This window comes from Myxine glutinosa, chromosome 5, assembly GCF_964187855.1.
Source record: "Myxine glutinosa chromosome 5, kmMyxGlut1.1, whole genome shotgun sequence".
Classification (NCBI taxonomy): Eukaryota; Metazoa; Chordata; class Myxini; order Myxiniformes; family Myxinidae; genus Myxine; species Myxine glutinosa.
In genome coordinates this window covers 195,131,019-195,151,221 of record NC_136265.1, presented here as the reverse complement: position 1 = coordinate 195,151,221, position 20,203 = coordinate 195,131,019, and the positions used below count along the sequence as shown (strand labels likewise).

At 44.9% G+C, this 20,203-nt stretch overlaps 1 protein-coding gene across 6 annotated transcripts in view; it reads right to left on the bottom strand.

Moving 5' to 3' along the window:
- ACTR5 (actin related protein 5) overlaps positions 1-20,203 on the bottom strand; it is an 81,261-nt gene that overhangs the window by 42,531 nt on the left and 18,527 nt on the right. For 2 of the 6 annotated variants that reach the window (XM_078779321.1, XM_078779317.1), the window contains 6 exons: positions 19,201-19,427; positions 14,965-15,134; positions 14,606-14,862; positions 12,578-12,742; positions 12,229-12,340; positions 12,034-12,140 (listed from right to left, as the gene is read on the bottom strand). In XM_078779321.1, the coding sequence (XP_078635447.1) occupies positions 12,034-12,140; positions 12,229-12,340; positions 12,578-12,742; positions 14,606-14,862; positions 14,965-15,134; positions 19,201-19,427 (1,038 nt within the window). Of the gene's footprint in view, positions 1-12,033; positions 12,141-12,228; positions 12,344-12,577; positions 12,743-14,605; positions 14,863-14,964; positions 15,135-19,200; positions 19,428-20,203 lie in introns of all 6 variants that reach the window. The other 4 variants (XM_078779320.1, XM_068115161.2, XM_078779322.1 and 1 more) reach the window with 3 other exon arrangements.

Sequence of the window (20,203 nt, the reverse complement as noted above, 5' to 3'; positions counted from 1 at the left end):
GGAGTTTGCAAATCTGACATCGTGCCTTCCGGTTTCTCCGATCACTCCCTAGCTCGAGCATTCGTTCAACTCTCGAAACCGTGTCCAGGGAGTTCTCACTGGAAATTCAACAATAGTTTAATAGAAGACTTCAACTTTATTCAGGCTTTTGAATCTTTCTGGACAGATCTCTTGGAACGGAAGCTAAGCTGTTCTGTTAACCCACTGGTATGGTGGGATCTAGTAAAAACCCAAATCAAAGGCTTCTGCCAACAATACCAGAGCTTCTCAAAAAGGGCTGATTATGAAGCAAGGAAATTATTGCAATCAGAGATTTTACATCTTCAGAGGGTCACAGGACAAAATAATAATGTGCAAAGAGCCTTAACCGAAAAACAGTCTTTTTTGAAAGAAATAACTGAGAGGAATGCACGTGGTGCCCTAGTTCGGATGAGGGTGCAGCACCTTAACGAGACAGACATACCAACTAAGTATTTTTTTTCCTTAGAGAAACGCCTCCCGAACAAACAGCTCTCTCAACTGCGTTTGGCAGACTCATCCATCACTTTCAACCAATCAGTTATTAAACTTTTCACAAAGGAATATTTCTCGAAAATATACTCGATGGAGCAAATAAATCCTGTCAGTGTCGCCTCTATCTCCGTAGGGCTGCCAGTGTTGTGTGAGGGTGGACGTTCCTACCTGGAGGGGCCCATTACCTTGGACGAACTTGGCGCCGCTCTGCACAGCCTTGCTGTTGGGAAAGCGCCTGGATTGGACGGACTCACAACTGAATTTTATAAGAAATTCTGGCATCTACTGGGTCCCGAACTCCTCAACACCTTGAACGCAAGCTGCCAGCTTGGAGAGCTCCCTCAGAGTTGCCGACGGGCTATTCTCACCCTCATTCCAAAGAAAGGAGACTTGCTCTATATTAAAAACTGGCGCCCAATCTCTTTGCTATGCACAGACTATAAAGTATTCTCAAAAGCCCTGGCATCGCGACTTACTCCTCATCTCTCCTCATTGTTGAAAGAAGACCAATGTTATTGTGTACCCAAGCGCTCCATCTATGACAACATCTCCCTCGTAAGAGACATGATTGAACTGTGCAAAGAAAACCCCACAGATTTGGGACTTCTTCTCCTTGATCAGGAGAAGGCCTTTGACCGCGTCGATCATCGGTACCTCTTCAAAGTGCTTGAACGGTTTGGACTTGGTCCGACCTTCATTTCTTACATTAAGATACTGTATAACAATATCTCTAGTGTGCTTAAGATAAACAATGGACTTGTTACACCCTTGCCTGTCAACAGGGGAATTCGACAAGGTTGCCCCCTCTCTGGCTTGCTCTATGCTCTCTCCATCGAACCCTTACTGGGTTATTTGCGTGCTAGACTAACCGGGGTTGGGTTTTCTCATCTTGAACGGCCCATTAAGGTGCTGGCATATGCTGATGATGTGTGTGTTTTTGTGCGGAACCTCAATGACATTAACGTTGTCCGTTATTGTCTATCCGTGTTTGAAAAGGCTTCTTCAGCCAAAGTGAATTGGGAGAAAACGAGCGCCATTTGGCTTGGTCCGTCATGTCACTCGGCACCCAAACTTCCTGCTCCTCTTGCATGGGCCACTGATGGCGTGAAATACCTTGGAATGTTCTTGGGTAATGACGCCACAGTAGCAAAGAATTGGGCTGGTCTGTTGGATCTTGTTGAAGGAAAACTGCAAAAATGGAGAAATCTGATAACACAACTGTCTTATCGTGGAAGGGTCTTGCTGATCAACAGTTTGGTGGCCTCTACCCTATGGCACAGGTTCTTTGTGCTGCACCCTCCGGCAGTGTTGCTTCAACAGCTCCAGAAGTGCTTTGTGTCTTTCTTCTGGGATGGAAAGCACTGGTTGCGACCCGAGGTCCTCAGCTTGCCACTGACCGATGGAGGCCAAGGCCTGGTTGACATAAAGAGCCGGTTAACGGCCTTTCGACTTTCGGTTGCTCTACGCATGCTGTACATGCACCCCTCTCCACCTTGGGTCGACGTCGCCCGTCGCCTTTTGCAGCAGGCGGGGAGACTAGGCTATGACCACGCTATATTCTTGATGGATCTCTCGCATCTTGATATGTCTCCCCTCTCCAGGTTTTATCAGAGTGTACTAAACGCATGGCGAACTCTAACGACAACAAGAGCTACGCATTCGTACACAAAGCAAATGTTCTTGATGGAATTTTTTTTTTTTTTTTTTTTTTTTTTTTTTTTTTTGTATACAAGATCGAGGCTCGTGAAAGAGCGAACATTAATCACACAGAAAGACAAACCGACACATAAAACATAACATAGGGAGCGGTAGACAAGATGGGGAGAGAGGGGGAAGGACACAAACACAACATTTGAGAGCAGGGACCGAGAGACATGGAGACATCGAGAGATCTGAGAGAGGGTGAGGGCTTTGGGGGGGGGGGGGCGTGGGAAGGGGGCAGTGGGAGAGGTATAAAACATATGGACACTGCCAGGACTTCCAGGAAAGAAGTTGGAATTTCAAACAAGGTGGATCTGGGGTGAATTAGCGGGGGTAGAAAAGATCAAGGTTTTGGATGGGGGAAGATAAGAGATGGTGGTGAACAGCTGTTTTAAAGACCTGGAGGGAGGAGTGGGATTGAAGGGAGTGAGGGAGTTTGTTCCAGAGGCGGGAGAAAAGAGGAATGAAAGAGTGAAGGTGAGCGGAGAGCCGAGATTTCGGCAGTTTAACCATCAGAGGGTTGCTGGCAGATCTTGTGCGACCTGTAGGAATATTTGGGGGACAGAGCACAGAGAGAGCTGGGGGTGCAAGGCCGGAGAGGAGTCGGTAGAAGACAGAAAGACCACCTACCTGCCTGCGGTGAGTGAGTGAAAGGCCCTCAGAGATAGCTTCATCGCGGGAGATTCCAATAATTCTGAAAGCTTTGGTTTCAACAGCGTGAAGCCGAGCTAGGTGTGAGGCAGGAGCACCGGCCCATAGGGGAGAACAGTATTCCATTGAGCTGCGGATGAAAGCCTTGTATGTGGTGAGGAGCTCAGGTGTGCCGAGGAAGGACTTCGCACGACGGAGGATGCCCAGTCGGCGACTGGCTTTGGAGGCCAGCTTGGAAATGTGGTTTTCCCAAGAAAGATCATGGCAGATAGTGAGACCCAAAATCTTGAGCGACAGAACTTCTTGGAGAGGATTGTTGAGAAAGTAGATGGGACGGTTGTCCAGTCGATCTTTTCGGAGAGACATAGTAAGAGTGTGAGATTTGTCAGGATTGAAAGACATGTTCCACTTGTTTGACCAGTCTGTGATTTTGTCCAGGTCTTCAGAGAGTGAGGAGGCAGCAGACTGCCGATCTGAGGGAAGAGGAATGGAGCGGCAGAGAGTGGAGTCATCAGCAAAGAGATAGAGAGGATTTTCGAGAGAGTCAGAGAGATCATTGATGAAGACCAGAAAAAGCACGGGGCCCAGAACACTGCCTTGGGGAACTCCAGCCTGAACAGGAAGAGGAGATGAGAGAAACCCATTCAGGGCCACACGTTGACGACGACTAGAGAGGAAGTCCGCCAGCCATGCGTGGAGATTTCCATGGATACCAAAGGAGGAGAGTTTGGTGAGCAGAGCGGGGTGCCAGACCGTGTCGAAGGCACGTGATATGTCGAGGGAGACAGCTCTAATTTCCTGTTTGGCATTGAGGACCTCCATCCATTGTTGAGACAGCAGAAGCAGCATGTCCAGAGTAGAGTGACCTGGTCTGAAACCAAATTGATGATCAGAGATCAAGCCATTGGAGAAGAGGAAAGATTTCATATCAGAAGCAATGATGGATTCCATGACTTTGCTGATAATTGGGAGAAGGCTGATTGGTCTGTAGTTGCTAGGATCTGTTTTTGCACCTTTTTTGTGCAAAGCGGTGATGTTGGCTGATTTCCAAGCAGATGGCAGTTGACCTTGAGCAAAAGAGAGGGTGAAGAGAACAGAGAGAGGGTGAGATAGAGCAGCAGAGCAGGATTTTAGGACCCGTGGGCTGATGCCGTCGGGTCCAGTTGCAGAATCAGAGTCGAGGGTTGACAGAAACTTTTCCACCTTGTCAGGAGGAAAGGACACGGAGTCCAGAAGCAGCAGGGTACGACTGGGTATGGTGGGTACAGAGAGGGATGGGTTTGGGACACAAGATTTAGAGGCAAACACAGAGTTGAGGCATTCAGCTTTTTCACGTGCGGAGTCAGCTGTGTAGCCGTTTGAGGTAAGGGAGGGGATGGAGGGGGAACAAACACCAGAAACGGATTTGACCAGACGCCACCAGGAATTGGAAGAGGGAGACAGATAAGAGAGTTCGGTCTTGAGAACGGAGAGATATTGTTTCCTGGCTCTCCTGAGGGTGGACACACACTTGTTTCGGGCTTTGTGAAAGGAAATGAGATTTCCTTCCGTTGGATTTGCTTTCCAGGAGACGAAGGCAAGTTGTTTCTGGGCAACAGCCTCACCACAAGATTCCGTGTACCATGGACGGGAGGAAGGGTATGACAACTGAAGACGAGATGGGATAAATCTGTGCATGAGAGAGAGCAATTTACTTTGGAAGAATTCCCAGGATGAGTTGATGTCAGAGGTGGTAGAGATGGGAGACCAGTCCAGATGATTGATGGCTGCTTGAAGACCGTGCCAGTTGGCCTGAGTGAAATGCCAGACTCGTCGACGCTGAGCAGGCTCCCTGAGGATGGTCAGAGAGATGTCCACTTTAACAAGGACATGATCAGATGATCCGATCGGAGCAGAAGAAGAGCAGCAGACATTTTCAGGGAAGTTAGTCATAACCAAGTCCAGAAGAGAAGATGTTCCGTTGACTGAGATCCGGGTCGGGAAATTGACAGATTGTGTCAGTCCCAGTGAGTCGCAGAAGTCCTTTGCTGAGGAGCCATGGCTGGTGAGAGAGGTACCCACACCCAGCCAACTGGCATGATGACAGTTGAAATCACCACATATGAGGAAGAGAGAGTTGGGATGAGTCGATAGAAGTTGGTCCATATCATCAGACAGCGAGATGTAGATGGAGTCATCACTGTTTGGTGGACGGTACAACACACATATGAACAAGAGGTGGGAGCGAAGGGGAAGCCGTAGCCAGAGGTATTCCTGGGGGTGAGGTGGAGAGAGTGCAGTGCAGGGCGAGTGAGGAAGAGAGTTTTTGATAAAGATAGCAACCCCGCCTCCAGGACGAGGCTCAGGTCTATCATACCGGAGGAGGGAGTAGCCCGGGAGAGATACTATGGAATCAGAGACATCATAAAGGAGGAAAGTTTCTGTTAAGCAGATCACGTCTGGTTTGACAGAAGCAACCTGTATGGAGAGATCAGTTAAGTTTGAACGAAGGCCCCGGATGTTTGAGGTCCATACCGTTAATGAAGAGGAAGGGGGAGCATCAGATACAGAACAGGGGGGAGGAGGGGTAGGGTAAGATGTGGAAGAGGTGGAAGAGGTAGGGAGAGCTGTTGAAGGTGTGTCAGAGATTTCAGAATAGCTCGGAGAAAGGGAAGGATGGGGCGGACAAAAGGTTTGATGGTGATTGGGTGAGCCACAATGAGGTGTTATTTGAGGAGGGGGAAGAGCGAGGCAGAAGGTTGGGGGAGATGGAGGTGAGAGTTTGAAGGGGGAAGAAGCGGGGAGGACGCTTTGAGGAGGGGGAGTGAGAGGGGGGAAATTGAGAAGCAATGAGGGTGGGGAGATTTGAAGGGGAGGGGTGAGGGGGGAGTTTGGGAGGGAAGGGACAAGGGGAGGGATTTGAAAGGGATGGGATATGGGGGAGATTTGGAGGGGAGGGGTGAGGCAGGAGTCTAGGAGGGGAGGGGCGAGGGGGCGTCTTGGCGGGGAGGGGTGAGGGGGTAGTTTAGGAGGGAGGGGGCAAGGGGGGAGATTTGAAAGGGATGGGTGATGGGGAAGATTTGGAGGGGAGGGGTGATGGGGAAGATTTGGAGGGGAGGGGTTATGGGGAAGATTTGGAGGGGAGGGGTGAGATTGGATTTTTGAAAGTGTACGATTTATGGGAAACGAACATTTATTGCAAAATGAGTTTCTTGTGACCTTCGAGTTAAAAATACGTTTAAGGACGCTGGATGGAGGATGGAGTGCAGGAGAGTTTAGGGAATGTAGAAAAAAGGCACTATAGGAGATGGATATTTTTTTGGGGATGAATTGATTTGGTGAGCAAGTCGAAAGCAGCCTTTTAAAGAAGAAGAAGAAAAAGGTGTTATAAAATATGACGGAATACATAACTTCAGGGGAAAGTGTAAACATTGAAGGTTAATGAGTGAAAACTATCTGGGGAAATGGGGGAGAAACACGTGGTCGAAGAACGAACGAACGAATAAGAATGAATAAACGAATGAGAACAGAGAAGGAAATGTTTTTTTTTTTTTTTTGTTGTTTTTTTTTGAGTTGAGTTGAGATTTACACAAGGAAGTAGGCTATGGGTGAAAAGCCTGGGAATACAGAGAACGAAAGTTATTGGATCACAAACGACGGACCACTGAGAGAAAAACAAAGCCTCAAGGTTGTACAGTGCACACTGTACAAGGCCTTGCTCGCGACACGGCAAACAGACGATCAATTTATGAAAGATAAACACCGAGAAACAACCAAAGTTGCACACAATAACTTCACACACCGAAAGATAAATACAGTTTCGACAAAATACAATTGTGAACAGACTTAACTTCGAAAAACGTGGAGACCGTGTGGAGCTTCGAAAATCCCTGCCGCCGTCTCCAAGATCTCGCGAGATCTCCTTTGTTTTACAATTCAATTTTCCATGATATGCCTGCTGATAGGTGTCTCGTTCAATGCTTTGTCGCGAAGAACATAAAATCGGTCGCCGATCTTTTAAGCCCAAATGGCAGTTGGATTGGAGCTTATGCATTGGCAAGCCTGGTTGGCGTGCGATCCTCCAGAGTTGTGGCACGTATGCTACGCTGTGTGCTTCATACCTATGTACAGCTTGCACCTAACTGGGAGCAAGTCCAAGCAGACAACGAACAAGGTGCTTCTCCTGCTACCTTTCCTGAACTTATTTGCAAGTTTTCCCTTGCCAACTCTCCTCCGTGTACCCCCTTTAGCATAGGATTCAATGGGTTTCCTAAACAAAAAGACCTCTATTTGGGTTGCGTAAGTTTCCTTTTGCAAGGGCAAATGACACAGCGGAGGGTTCGATGGAGAGACCTCTTACCTTGTTCCCCCCCATATTTTCCTAATTGGAAAGGATTCTATCATCCTCCTGTGCCGCCACGACATGGTGACCTCCAATGGAGACTTGCACACTGGATCCTCCCCTCTAACCACTTGCTGCACCGCTTCTCAAGTCTCCTAGCAGATGAATGTCCCTTTTGTAAAAGGCCTGAAAACCTCTTTCATATTTATGTTGAATGTCAACGGTTGGCTCCTTTATTTATCTTTCTTAAGAATTGTTTTGGCAGGATTGGTTTGGTTTTCAACACTTGTGTTTTCATTTATGGCTTAGACATCTCACACAAGAATTTGAATGATGTGTTAGGTAATTTCCTGCTTGCACAGGCAAAAATGGCAGTGTATAAATCAAGAAAAAGAAAAGTTGATGATCTTGGAGCTAATGAGGAAAATGCCTTGTTCTTGTTTAAAAATCTTGTGACGAGCCGTGTAAAGTTAGACTTTGCCTTTTTCTCCATAACAGGAAGGCTGCCACAGTTTGAGACCAAATGGTGCGTGAAAGAAGTCATTTGTAAAATCCTGGAGAAACGTTTATTGTTTTGTGCATAATTTTACTGTATTAATATTTTTTGTTTGTTTCTCTGCTTGAAATGAGAATGTGACCCCTATTTGGGGATTTTCTTTTTCTATTTTTATAATAAAAAGATACATAAGGTGGACCTCGTGTGGGGATCGCTGGCCCTGCGTGGACATGTGGTGCTTTTGGTTCTGCGTGGTGCTTGGAGCGGTGCTCGGTGCTTCTGGAGCTTGGAGTGTTGGTGCTGGGAGCGAGAGTTGGTACAGGAGCGAGGGACCTCGTGGTGTGCAGCGGAGCGAGTCGCTTCGGGGCCTAGCAGAGCGTGGGCGAAGCGGACGAAGGGGTTCTCTGCGCCGGAGCTTGGAGCCGCGCTGGATGATACACTGCAACCGACGGACAGATAAGGCTGCATCCCACATTCTTTTTTTTTTTTTTTTTTTTTTTTCTTTTTTTTTGTATACAAGATCGAGGCTCGTGAAAGAGCAAACATTAATCACACAAAAAGACAAACCGACACACAAAACACAAAAAACAAGGGGAGCGGCAGACAAGATGGGGAGAGAGGGGGGAGGACACAAAAGAGAGGGGGAAGAAGGGGAAGGACACAAACACAACATTTGAGAGCAGGGACATCGGGAGGACTTGGGGGGAGGTGGGAGAGGATTAAAACATATGAACACTGCAAGGACTCTGGGGTGAATTACCGGGGGTAGAAAAGATCAAGGTTTTCGATGGGGGAAGATAAGAGATGGTGGTGAACAGCTGTTTTAAAGACCTGGAGGGAGGAGTGGGATTGAAGGGAGTGGGGGAGTTTGTTCCAGAGGCGGGAGAAAAGGGGAATGAAAGAGTGAAGGTGAGCAGAGAGCCTAGACTTTGGCAGTTTAACCATAAGAGGGTTGCAGGCAGATCTTGTGCGACCTGAAGGAATATTGGGGGGACAGAGCACAGAGAGAGCTGGGGGAGCAAGGCCGGAGAGGAGTCGGTAGAAGACAGAAAGACCACCTACCTGCCTGCGGTGAGTGAGTGAAAGGCCCTCAGAGATAGCTTCATCGCGGGAGATTCCAATGATTCTGAAAGCTTTGGATTCAACAGCGTGAAGCCGAGCCAGGTGTGAGGCAGGAGCACCAGCCCAGAGGGGGGAACAGTATTCCATTGAGCTGCGGATGAAAGCCTTGTATGTGGTGAGGAGCTCAGGTGTGCCAAGGAAGGACTTCGCACGACGGAGGATGCCCAGTCGGCGACTGGCTTTGGAGGCCAGCTTGGAAATGTGGTTTTCCCAAGAAAGATCATGGCAGATAGTGAGACCCAAAAGCTTGAGCGACAGAACTTCTTGGAGAGGATTGTTGAGAAAGTAGATGGGAGGGTTGTCCAGTCGGTCCTTTCGGAGAGACATTGTAAGAGTGTGAGATTTGTCAGGATTGAAAGACATTTTCCACTTGTTTGACCAGTCTGTGATTTTGTCCAGGTCTGCAGAGAGTGAGGAGGCTGCAGACTGCCGATCTGAGGGATGAGGAATGGAGCGACAGAGAGTAGAGTCGTCAGCAAAGAGATAGAGAGGATTTTCAAGAGAGTCAGAGAGATCATTGATGAAGACCAGAAAAAGCACAGGGCCCAGAACACTACCTTGGGGAACTCCAGCCTGAACAGGAAGAGGAGATGAGAGAAACCCATTCAGGGCCACACGTTGACTACGACCAGAGAGGAAGTCCGCCAGCCATGCGTGGAGATTTCCATGGATACCAAAGGAGGAGAGTTTGGAGAGCAGAGCAGGGTGCCAGACCGTATCGAAGGCACGTGAAATGTCAAGGGAGACAGCTCTAATTTCCTGTTTGGCGTTGAGGACCTCCATCCATTGTTGAGAAAGCAGAAGCAGCATGTCCAGAGTAGAGTGACCAGGTCTGAAACCAAATTGATGATCAGAGATCAAGCCATTGGAGAAGAGGAAAGATTTAATATCTGAAGCAATGATGGATTCCATGACTTTGCTGATAATTGGGAGAAGGCTGATTGGTCTGTAGTTGCTGGGATCTGTTTTTGCACCTTTTTTGTGCAAAGCGGTGATGTTGGCTGAAAGTCGTGACGGTCTGGCAAAACCCGTTCACCATTACACGACGATTTATTTTATTTATTCATTCCTGTGTGGCGTATTCGAAGAGAGGTGTGTGGGATCCCAACTTCGGAGCATTATTTTATTACCGTCGCGTTCCTTGTATCGGGTTCTGTTGAATAAATCCCTATTTTTGTACATTCTAATTCGGTGTTAGAGTTCACTAATTCCCTGCAGGATCGGAGCTGCCGTCGGTTCGCTCAAGGTAAGCGCTTTTGCCGCAGCTTCCTCTTCCCTTCTTCCTCCCGCGGGTTTATAGCAAAGTCCGTGTTTGATCGTCGCCTCCAGTAAATCCGTTTGGTCCATCCGCGGTCCCTGGTATTAACCGGAGGGATTCGCACGACAATATAATTAGGTTTTCGTCAATTTATTTCACTGAGAAACCGCAGCAGTGTTAACAGGCAGTGACTATTATGTTGTCAAAAGATATTCCTTGCAAACCCCCTAAATATTTCCACACTCATTTGGGAATTAATGCCCTGAGAACAGCCCGGTGGAACCAGGTTATCTCTCGTGTATTTATATATATTCAAGCGAGTTGTATTTGTCTGAAGCCTTTTATAATTCCATACCAGCCCTGGGCTAATTGTCCGCAATTTGCTGTACCACATTATTGCAGCAAAAGCTAGCTCAACGTCACGATAAAAAATTGCATTCTTAATCAAACGATGTGAAAACGATTCTTGGAGCATTTACAGCATTTCCCAAATGGTCAAAGACACGACTAGAACGGCACTAGGTAGAGTGCATACCTCCACCAGGTTGCACAGTTTATGTTTTGTATCCCACTGATAGGCCGGATGTGGATTCGGACCTCAACCAAAATCGAATGGGCCTGTTCTTGTCACCAAACCAACTTGTCCACAAAGTTTAGTCAAAACCCGTTCATAACTTTTTAAAATATCATGTGATCTATGGCTTTTCACCCGATCTCTCAATACAATGGTGAAGAATCACTTATAAAATTAAATAATTCTCGTATCCGAATCCATATTCAGATCTTCACCAAAATAGAATCGAATCATCCTTGTCAGACACACAACCTCTCCACCAAGTTTCATCCAAATTTGTCCACAACTTTTGAGATATCCTGCTATGTATCGTGTTTGGCCCTATTCCCCAATGGCGAAGAATCACTTAAAAATTCTAGTAGCCGGATCCGAATGCAGCTCTTCACCAAAATCTAATCATTTTGTCCTTGCCACATACGCTACCTCTCTGCCAAATGTCGTCTGAATCCATCCACAACCTTTTGGGATATCTTGTTCACAGAAAGACAATCAGACAGACAGACAGGAGTGAAAACATAACCTCCATCCACCTTAGGTGCCAGAGGTAAAACTGTCGTGGCAAAATAGATCAAGCCTCATTTTTCCATGGCACACAACATACGGCATACACCGGCTCACCTCAACGTGGTTTCAAGAAACACCTTGTTTGCACCAGATTAGGTAATCCTTGAATGACACCTCCTCACTTTTAGGCTAAATATTATGTCAATAAACATTACTCCAACACACAGCAAATGTCAGGTGCTTCTCAAGGTGTGTCGCTGCTTTGTATTTCAAAATTCCTTTTAGATGACTGAGCGATTGCCTTAGAATATAATATTAGTAACTGAGAATGTTGTGGCTTGACAAATCAATGTCTTGTCTCGTCAAGGTAATCCCTTAAGCAGAACTCAGCAAGCTATACTGTGATGTTACGATGAAGATGGCATCAATGACTGTACCAGTGTACCTGGTAACAAATTATAAGAAAGAGGAACAAATTAAACAAATTAAATCCATCATATAGAATTAAAAACACAAGATGATATTTTTTACATTTAATTTTTTTATAATTTACATCATCCTGGAGTCATACTTTTGGGTGTCTGCATACTTTTGGCCATGTAGTGAACTTACCGGACATAATGATATGCAGACGGACACTGCTTTGTCTTAAATATATTAGATGGGATGAAAGCTTTTGAGTATAACATTAATTGTTTAGTTAGAGCAGGCCAGAAATCAGAAATATATGTTTGTCAGTAGAGGAACAAAGGAGGTGAGGGGGGGGAGGGGAGGATAGGGGATTAAATTAATTAAGTTATTGCAATAAATAATTTTAATTTAATTCAAAAACAGCACAAATACTATAGAAAAGTCAATCAGCAATGACAAGAAGTTATACATACTATGCTTACCTCCTCTGAATCACTCTCGATACTCTCTAGATGTCCTATCATCCCTTCGTCGTCGTCATCTTCCTCTTCCTTAATGTACGGCTCATTCTGTTTATGTAATTTTTCAGCTGTCCCAAGGAAGAAAAAACCAAAATGAATAATCCGGACAACATCGAGTTCAGACCCCGAGAGCAAAGACGCCCAAGAGAGGCTGACCTTTGTGTGCTGAATTCTTATGCCGATTTTTGAGCCTTTCTAACAGCATCCCTCGCTCTCGCCTGAGTTTCTGCAACCACTCTGCCTTTTCCTGCTCCATTCCTCTCTCCTCCTGCTGTCAGGAAACAATATGGTTCCTTTGGAAGATTAGTTCCACAGTACAATGGAAAAAAGGAAGAGGAGCATTCATAAACATTGGTACAACAAAGGTACTAGTCTACCAGACAGGGATGCCATGGGTGGCCAAATGTAAGTAATTTGTGCGATAGAGATCTCAGGCCTGGCTCCGAACACCCCCCCTTGATAGCCAAGAAGTTTAAACAAAGGAGACTGCATGCACACAACGCACGTCAGGCCGGGGCTCCAGAGAGTCGTCCGATTGCACGTTGTGACTGCGCGTGTCCATGGCCGCTTGCAGACGCTCAATGTTCAAATGCAGCTCGGCGATAGAACGCAGGCCCAGCGAGCTTAACGCCTGGCCTAGCTGCTCAGAGTTACCACGGACTTCCATTTCCTACAAAACAAATGTTAAATCAGAACAGTCTGTACAGCTTTAGGTATACAGCTCGACATCGGGCAAAATACATCGTCAAGATAAATCGGTCGAAATCGGTGGCAAGTCAAGTATTCCTCGCTTATGATCGAGGATAATTTGGTAATTGGGAAATCAAAATAGCACTTAAAATCCTTATTCCATTCATGAGGCATATCCTGGGAAGTCACATTTATTAATTTACCCCCACCCCTCACCCCACAAATACATTTCCATTGATTCATAGGATTTTCAGGATACAAGTCATGAACAGTTAAGGTAATCAGAGATGGACGTGTTATTATTTTGGAGCATCTCTTTATTATGTATTACGTATGCACAGGGGAAGGGGATGCTGAAGAGGGGCGAGTTTGGAGGGTACAATGGTCATCCTTTAATAGGTAATAAGTAGATGGCTCATTAAGAGTTTGGCAAAATATAAAACGTACGTTTCTCAACCCCTCGGGAGCACAACAGATTATATAATTTTACTTTGATACAATTTGTTCTTTGCTTCAAGCTTTTCTATGACATGAGAAGCCGAGTATCTATCTATCTTGCAGAGGGCAGCAGATTTTCCCCTAGGATTGTTCTGTGTTTTGCTCCATCCATTTTCCCTTCTATCCTGACAAGTGTCCCAGTTCCTGCTGATGAGAAACATCCCCATAACATGATGCTGCCACCACCATGCTTCACGGTAGGGATGGTGTTCTTTGGGTGATGTTCTGTGTTGGGTTTGCGCCAAACATAACGTTTTGCATTTAGGCCAAAAAGTTCCATCTTGGTTTCGTCAGACCACAAAACTTTTTGCCAAATGACTTCTGAATCTCTGGAGTGTTTTTGGCATACCACAAACCGGATTCAAGGTGGGCTTTTTGAGTAATGGCTTCCTTCTTGCAACCTTACTGTATAGGCTAGACTTGTGGAGTGCTTGGGATATTGTTGTCACATGCACACAGTGACCAGTCTTTGCCATAAAGGCCTGTAGCTCTTTCAAAGTTGACATTCGCCTCTTGGTGACCTCTCTGATCAGTCTCCTCCTTGCTTGGTCATCCATTTTGGAGGGACGACTTGATCTAGGCAGGGTCTTGGTGATACCATACGCCTTCCACTTCTTAATGATTATCTTGACTGTGCTCCCAGCGATATTCAAGGTCTTTGAAATATTTTTAACCCAACCCTTAATCTGTACCTTTCCACAACTTAATATCCCGGAGGTCTTTTGAAAGCTCCTTGGTTCTCACGGTTGAGTCGTTGCTGTGAAATGCACCACCCAGCAGAGGAAACCTACAGGAACAGCTGATTTTATTCCGAAATAATCAGAATCACTACAATTTAACACAGGTGGAGGCTAATTAACCTGGTGTGTGATTTTGAAGGTGATTGGTTACACCTGAGCTAATTTACAATTGCTATTATAAGGGGGTTGGACACTTGTCAAGCCAAGATAATCCAGTTTTGTATTTTAAATTAATTTTCTGAAATTTGTAGAATTTGTTTTTCACTTGGAAGTTGTGGGTTACGATGTGAAAATAAAGGTGGAAAATGTCTGATTTAATGCAATTTTATTCCAGGCTATATGGTAACAAAAGGTGAAATTTTTGAAAGGGGGTGTAGACGTTCTGTAGGCGATGTATCTGTAGGCATTGATGTGATGTGATAATAAAAACAATAAAATTACACATCCATGCCCTGACCATCTTTGCTCTGGTCATTCCATGACAGGTACATTAGAGTGGCAGATTTAAAAGCTGATTCTCAGCACCCATAATCAATAGGGCCTACGTACAAACTGGGCTTCTTTAAAATTTGATATCTCTCATATGATCTTTGTGTGCCTTGTACCTGCACCTTACGAAGAGTCTGCAGCTTGTGTGTGTCTGCCTGCAGACGCTCGACCCGACGCCTCGCGTTCAATTCCTGCAAACGCCGGAGCTGTTGCTGCTTCCGGTCGTCGCACAATGAACTTGCGGCCACTGTCATGCTTGCGGGGCTAGCGACGACGGTTCCAGCGGCCCCCAATCCAGATCGAGAGGCACACGGCAGTTGGATGACTCGAGTATTTGCCTCCGAATACGCGGAATCATGCCAGCACTCCAGTTCTGTGGAAGAGAATCGAAAGGAAGAAGAATTTCATATTTCATGTGCATACGTATTAACCCACAAATGACCTAATCTTCTGTACTGTAGCCTTCGGCGCTCACCTGCCACGTAGTCATGGGCCACATAGCAATGGTGCTGTGCTAATTTTTCCACACGACTTAGCGTGATCCCTGACAGGAGAGCTGGGTGCTTGAGCTGCAGAAGGCGCTGCAGGTAAGCAGTGGAGTGAGCACCACCAACGTTGATGCGTTTACAATGTTGAGCATCAAGCCTGCACATGCATGGCAGAAGGGCATGGCTTAAAGTCAGGTGAATGGACGGAATGAAGCACCTCATCGCGATCCTGATGGTCTCTTGTCTTCTCTTGGCTCAATGAAACCTAAGAGCTGTCTGTATATAACCTGATACTTTACCAAAATGTATGCACTAGCTTGGCCACAAGCAAAGGTGTGTTATCATCTAAATTCTAAAAGGAAAACAGTTTATCAACGACTAAAACTGCAGGTTGACTCCAGCTGTTCTGGATATGCTAAAGCACCTTTACAATTGATAAAATACTTCATTATCATACCATGTACAACAGGGTGGAGCTTTAAAAAAATTTTAAAACTACATTTTTATTTTTGAATGTCTTACCCCCAAATCTGTTCCATATCATATAGAAACACTGTATAAAAAGTTTGAGCACTAAATTATTATGTTTAGGGGTAGCTCAAGGGCCTCAAAGATTATGAAAATTATAAAAATTCAACGAATTACGAGTATATCAGACTATATCTTAATTTATTTTAAACAACACACTTGAACACAGTATTTATTTTTGAACACGTTAATAGTGAATTCTTTGTTCAGTTTCTGACAGAGTTCATAGTATCAGCCTGACAATGTCCAGCAAACCCCAAATTTATTATTTTCATGGCATCCCGGACAGTGTATGTTTTCTGCTATCAGGGTACATTCTGCGATGGTCCTCGACAACTTGCAGCAGGAATTGCAGCTGCGTTTCATCACGGGTTATCAACCCACTGTACTCCTGAATGAGTGCCACTCCACGTTCAGCGTAGTCATTGACAACTTTTAGAGAGTTGACTGTTTCTGCAGCCTGCTTGTAGTAGTCTCTGTCATCCCACAAGTCCGGATCAACCGCGAGAAATCCATCTGGAAGTTCCATCATTCGCAGAAGTTTCATTGACCTTGCTGTGACGAAATCTTCCAAGTTCTTGTCCTTGAATGAATCAAGAGCAACAGTGATTCGCTTGGAATGATCCTGATCTTGGTCTTCTTCATTCTTCATGGCACTCACCATCAGTCTCTTGGTTGACGAACTGACCCGACTGTCGAAGAAAGCCAAGCTAACAAGTTCCTGTGACAAGTACCACACGTGATTGGAAAACTTGCGTGATGTTGACTTTCAGATGGCTGGATGGATTGATGAGTATTCAAGCAGTGACTTCAGCAGCAGCAGGTCACTGTAAGGAGCACCTGATGCTTGAGGTGCAGAGATCCAGGCTGTCAGGTAGACACGTACTGTGAATACACACACATCACGTAATCCTCTCTTTTCTGCAGGAGTCAGTTTGAATTGAGCCTTGAACATCCAGATCTTGAGACAGTATATTACTTTGGACATCCAGCGGGCGTGGTGCATTGCTCCGGGTGACATGAATCGTACTCCTCTGGCAGGAGCAGCACCGAGAAAGACAATCACAAGTTCCAAGAATTCTTTATAATCATCTCTCGGCTGACTCTGTTCAAGATGCTTGTTGGCATAATCGATAGTGCCTTGCTTTATGTCTTCCACTAGACTTGCCACATCATCAGCTGCAATCCCTGGTTCATACTTGGCCGTGTCTATGAATCCCCAGTATTCCTGGAAGCGTTTGAAGAGTGGAACCTCGGGAGAAGATTTGGCTCCCAATCCCATACACACTTGGAACACTGCACCAATTATCAATTCCATAATGTGATGCCTGCAAGCTAGTGACAAGAGCTCCTTCTCAAGCTTCTGCTCTAGGAGGACACAGGCACCAGCAATCCGACCAGTGTTTGAGCTGGTCATGTCAAAACACATAGCCCGGATGCTGTCGGCTACGCCCCAGTCTTCAATGGCTCCAAAGACAGCAGCAGCCTGAGCCTCGCCTGTTCCAGATGGAAGCTTGGCAACTGTGAGTAGCTGAGAAACTCCTTTCCCTGAAACCAATACTGGCAGGCGATCAACCTCTTTTCCAATTAGATCAAGGATCAGTTTGCCGTCCCAGTGAACAACAAGGGGAACGTTACCCTGAAACTCCGCCTTTATATTTGCAGATCTCTGGACTCGGTGTTGTACTCTTTGTCGGCGAATTGGGTCTCTGTTTAGAGCAAGTTCATCAATGTTCTGTCCCAAGCTTTTGGCAGTTTCTGCTATAACAAAAACGGCTTTGCGGTCTGACACTTTTGTGCGATCTAGAGCGGTTGCGAGTTCTTCAGCAACGACAGTTTTTCTCCCCCTCTTTCTTTTTCGTGTCTGAAATGTGATGCCTCCAGCAGCTCCCTCACTTGCATTGTCCCCAGTTTCCATCTTTTCACTATCTTCTGCTGAGCTGTTTTCAGATTCAGAACCAGATGAAATCAGTTCAGCTGTAGAAGCTGCTAACTGTTTCATTTGCTCCATTCGCTGTCGCCTGGCAAGCATTTCCTCCTCTCTTTTGGATGCCGTTTTCTCCTTTGCAGCAAGCTTTACATCTACTCCAGCCAGCGACCCCCTTCTTCCCTTTTCTCGCTGGGCTAACAAGAAATCCTTGTCTTCTTGTAATACTGACGTATTGGTCAGAGCATCAGCGTGAGCGACATCAAAAAGGTCTTCAAGCCTGGAAACAAAAGCCGACTCTCTCGCGAGTTGAGTTGGTGACGTTCGCGCTTTGTTCTTTTTCAGAAGACGCCATTCTTCAAATGTCTGCTCAAGCTTGGTTTGGCAGTTTTGATGAGCTCTCATCGGGATTCTAGCTTTCTTCCAAAAGTTAGCTATTTCCGTGATGGTAACATCCGACGATTGTCTTACGGTCTCCTTCAGATCGAGATGGTGATGTAGGAAGAATCCAAGAGCCATACGCAATGATGGCAACTTGCTGCCACTTAATTCAGTCACAGAGTCGCCAAGGAGATACAACTTGGTTTGAGATCTTGTTGCTTTTTCCACAGATGACATTTTCAATCAGATATGAATCTGAAAGAAGTAGAACATAGCATTAAGAAATTAAGAATCAAGAAAATTCAAACAGTTGTATTAATAACTGAGCAGTGAGCACAATGCCTCAAGCAATTGCACAAACATACTGCTGCAACAGTGTTGCAGCTGTTGCTTAGTCAGCATAGTCAGTCCATTGAGTCCAAACAGTAAACAAGTCTGAACATGTCTGGAATATAAATTCATGGAAAATTTGCATTATCAATTTATCAGCAAAACAATGGGATTCGGATGATTGGTTGGATAATAGATATGAACCAGTTGAACCACAATGATTATGCTTCTATAATCTGTGATAATATTATACCATGTTTATACACCCATTGTGTCTGTGATTCTCTGCAAAGCCTGAGATAACTTCGTTTTTATTTTCAAATAGTGTTCTGTGATACACTTATGTACAGTGTTTACTTTTAGATACTATGGTGAAAAGCGTTCCCAGGTCAGCGCTACATCTCATTTTAGCATTTATTGTCTAGCAGACTCTAGCTCAACGAACATTTTACTCTTTTATTATAACAGATATTGTGTATGTACAATGTACATATTACTACTGTAATTATTTATTTAATGGAGCACAGAGTTTTATAACTTAAAGGTTTTATCTGTGTTCCCAGTAATTAATTTTACCACAATGATTGCATGTTGTGTGTATGATGATAGGAGAGAGTGTCAATTTACTTAGTAGTTAAAATTGGGTTCTTAATTTATCAACAGAATTAATCTATTATCAGTAGTATGTGAAATAAAAGGGCGGCCGCAGCTTTGGGGTATCAGAAACTTTACCATCATTGAGCTACCCCTAAATATTGTTCAATTGTGCTCATATTTTGCATGAATTTTTATTTCATATATAGGAACAACTTGAGAGGGTAAGAAGATCATATTTCAAAAGTTCAAAAATAAGCTCCACCCTTACAAGATAACTGTATCCATAGTTCAAGCTGGGGAATTGACTATTCCAGTTGATACGTATTGTTCTACATTGATGTGTGCGTATATAAACAAACAAACAAAAAAGTTTAAAATCTTCCTCTTTCTATTATTATTTAAATAAAAACGCGACATTTATTTCACACTTTGAGTCAAAATCCGCTCGGTCACTCTTCACCTGCCATCAATCACTGGTAAGACGTGTGTAGTGTGAAATCCTGCAGACACGACGAGAGCATCTCCAGGTGTACCACCGGTGTTGTGGTGTAGGCTAAAAAGGGCATCGATTCCGTAGGCGACACGAGGAACGTGGTAGCACTCAAACAAGAGCTCGGACATGAGATGGCGGCAGTGTAAAGGATTGCACACGGCCTCGGTCAGGACAAGTGGGTGAGGTACGCAGTTCTGCACATGCACCACAAACATTCATATCATCAACATATTTTCCATGGGAGCATCCCGCTCTACCACCCTTATCCCTCCCCAAGTTTAATCTACATTGTACTAATCACATTGTCATTCACCACATTGAATTGCAAGTCCATTTCATCAACAAGTATCAACTTCCTTCAATCTCTGCTCTTTCGATACCAGCATCCACCAGGACTTTGACTCAAAAAAAACAACAGGGATAACTGGAACTGTTTTGATTTTGTGTGTTGGAATCTCCTTATCTTAGAATGATGTGTGGGCGAGGCTGGCTTGACTTAACCTTTCTGCAATAACATATCTTGTCTTGAGACGAGGTGGAGATGAGTATTCACTAATTAATACTAGCAGAAGACAGTAGTAAAAATACAACCACATTAAAAAAAAAAAGGGAAGCCTTTTATTCTTGTGGTAGTTCAAAGAGCTCAAAAATGGGAGGTCATATATTTCTTAAGAGCAAAGAAAATAACTGTTAGGAGCAATAAAGACAGGGATCTGTTGCCTATACATCGCCCAGGTTAAATTTTTTGTCTGATTGAAAAAATGATAATTTTCCTGCAGGTTTGGATTCATTTGAAGCAACTTTTTTTTCACAATTTTTTCTCTCCGAGGAGCATCTCTATGTTATATGGTGGGACAGAGACAGACAGGGATGGCATTAGGCTAATATACATACATACATACATACATACATACATACATACATACAGTCACGTGAAAAAGTAAGTACACTCCATATGAGGTTTTGACTT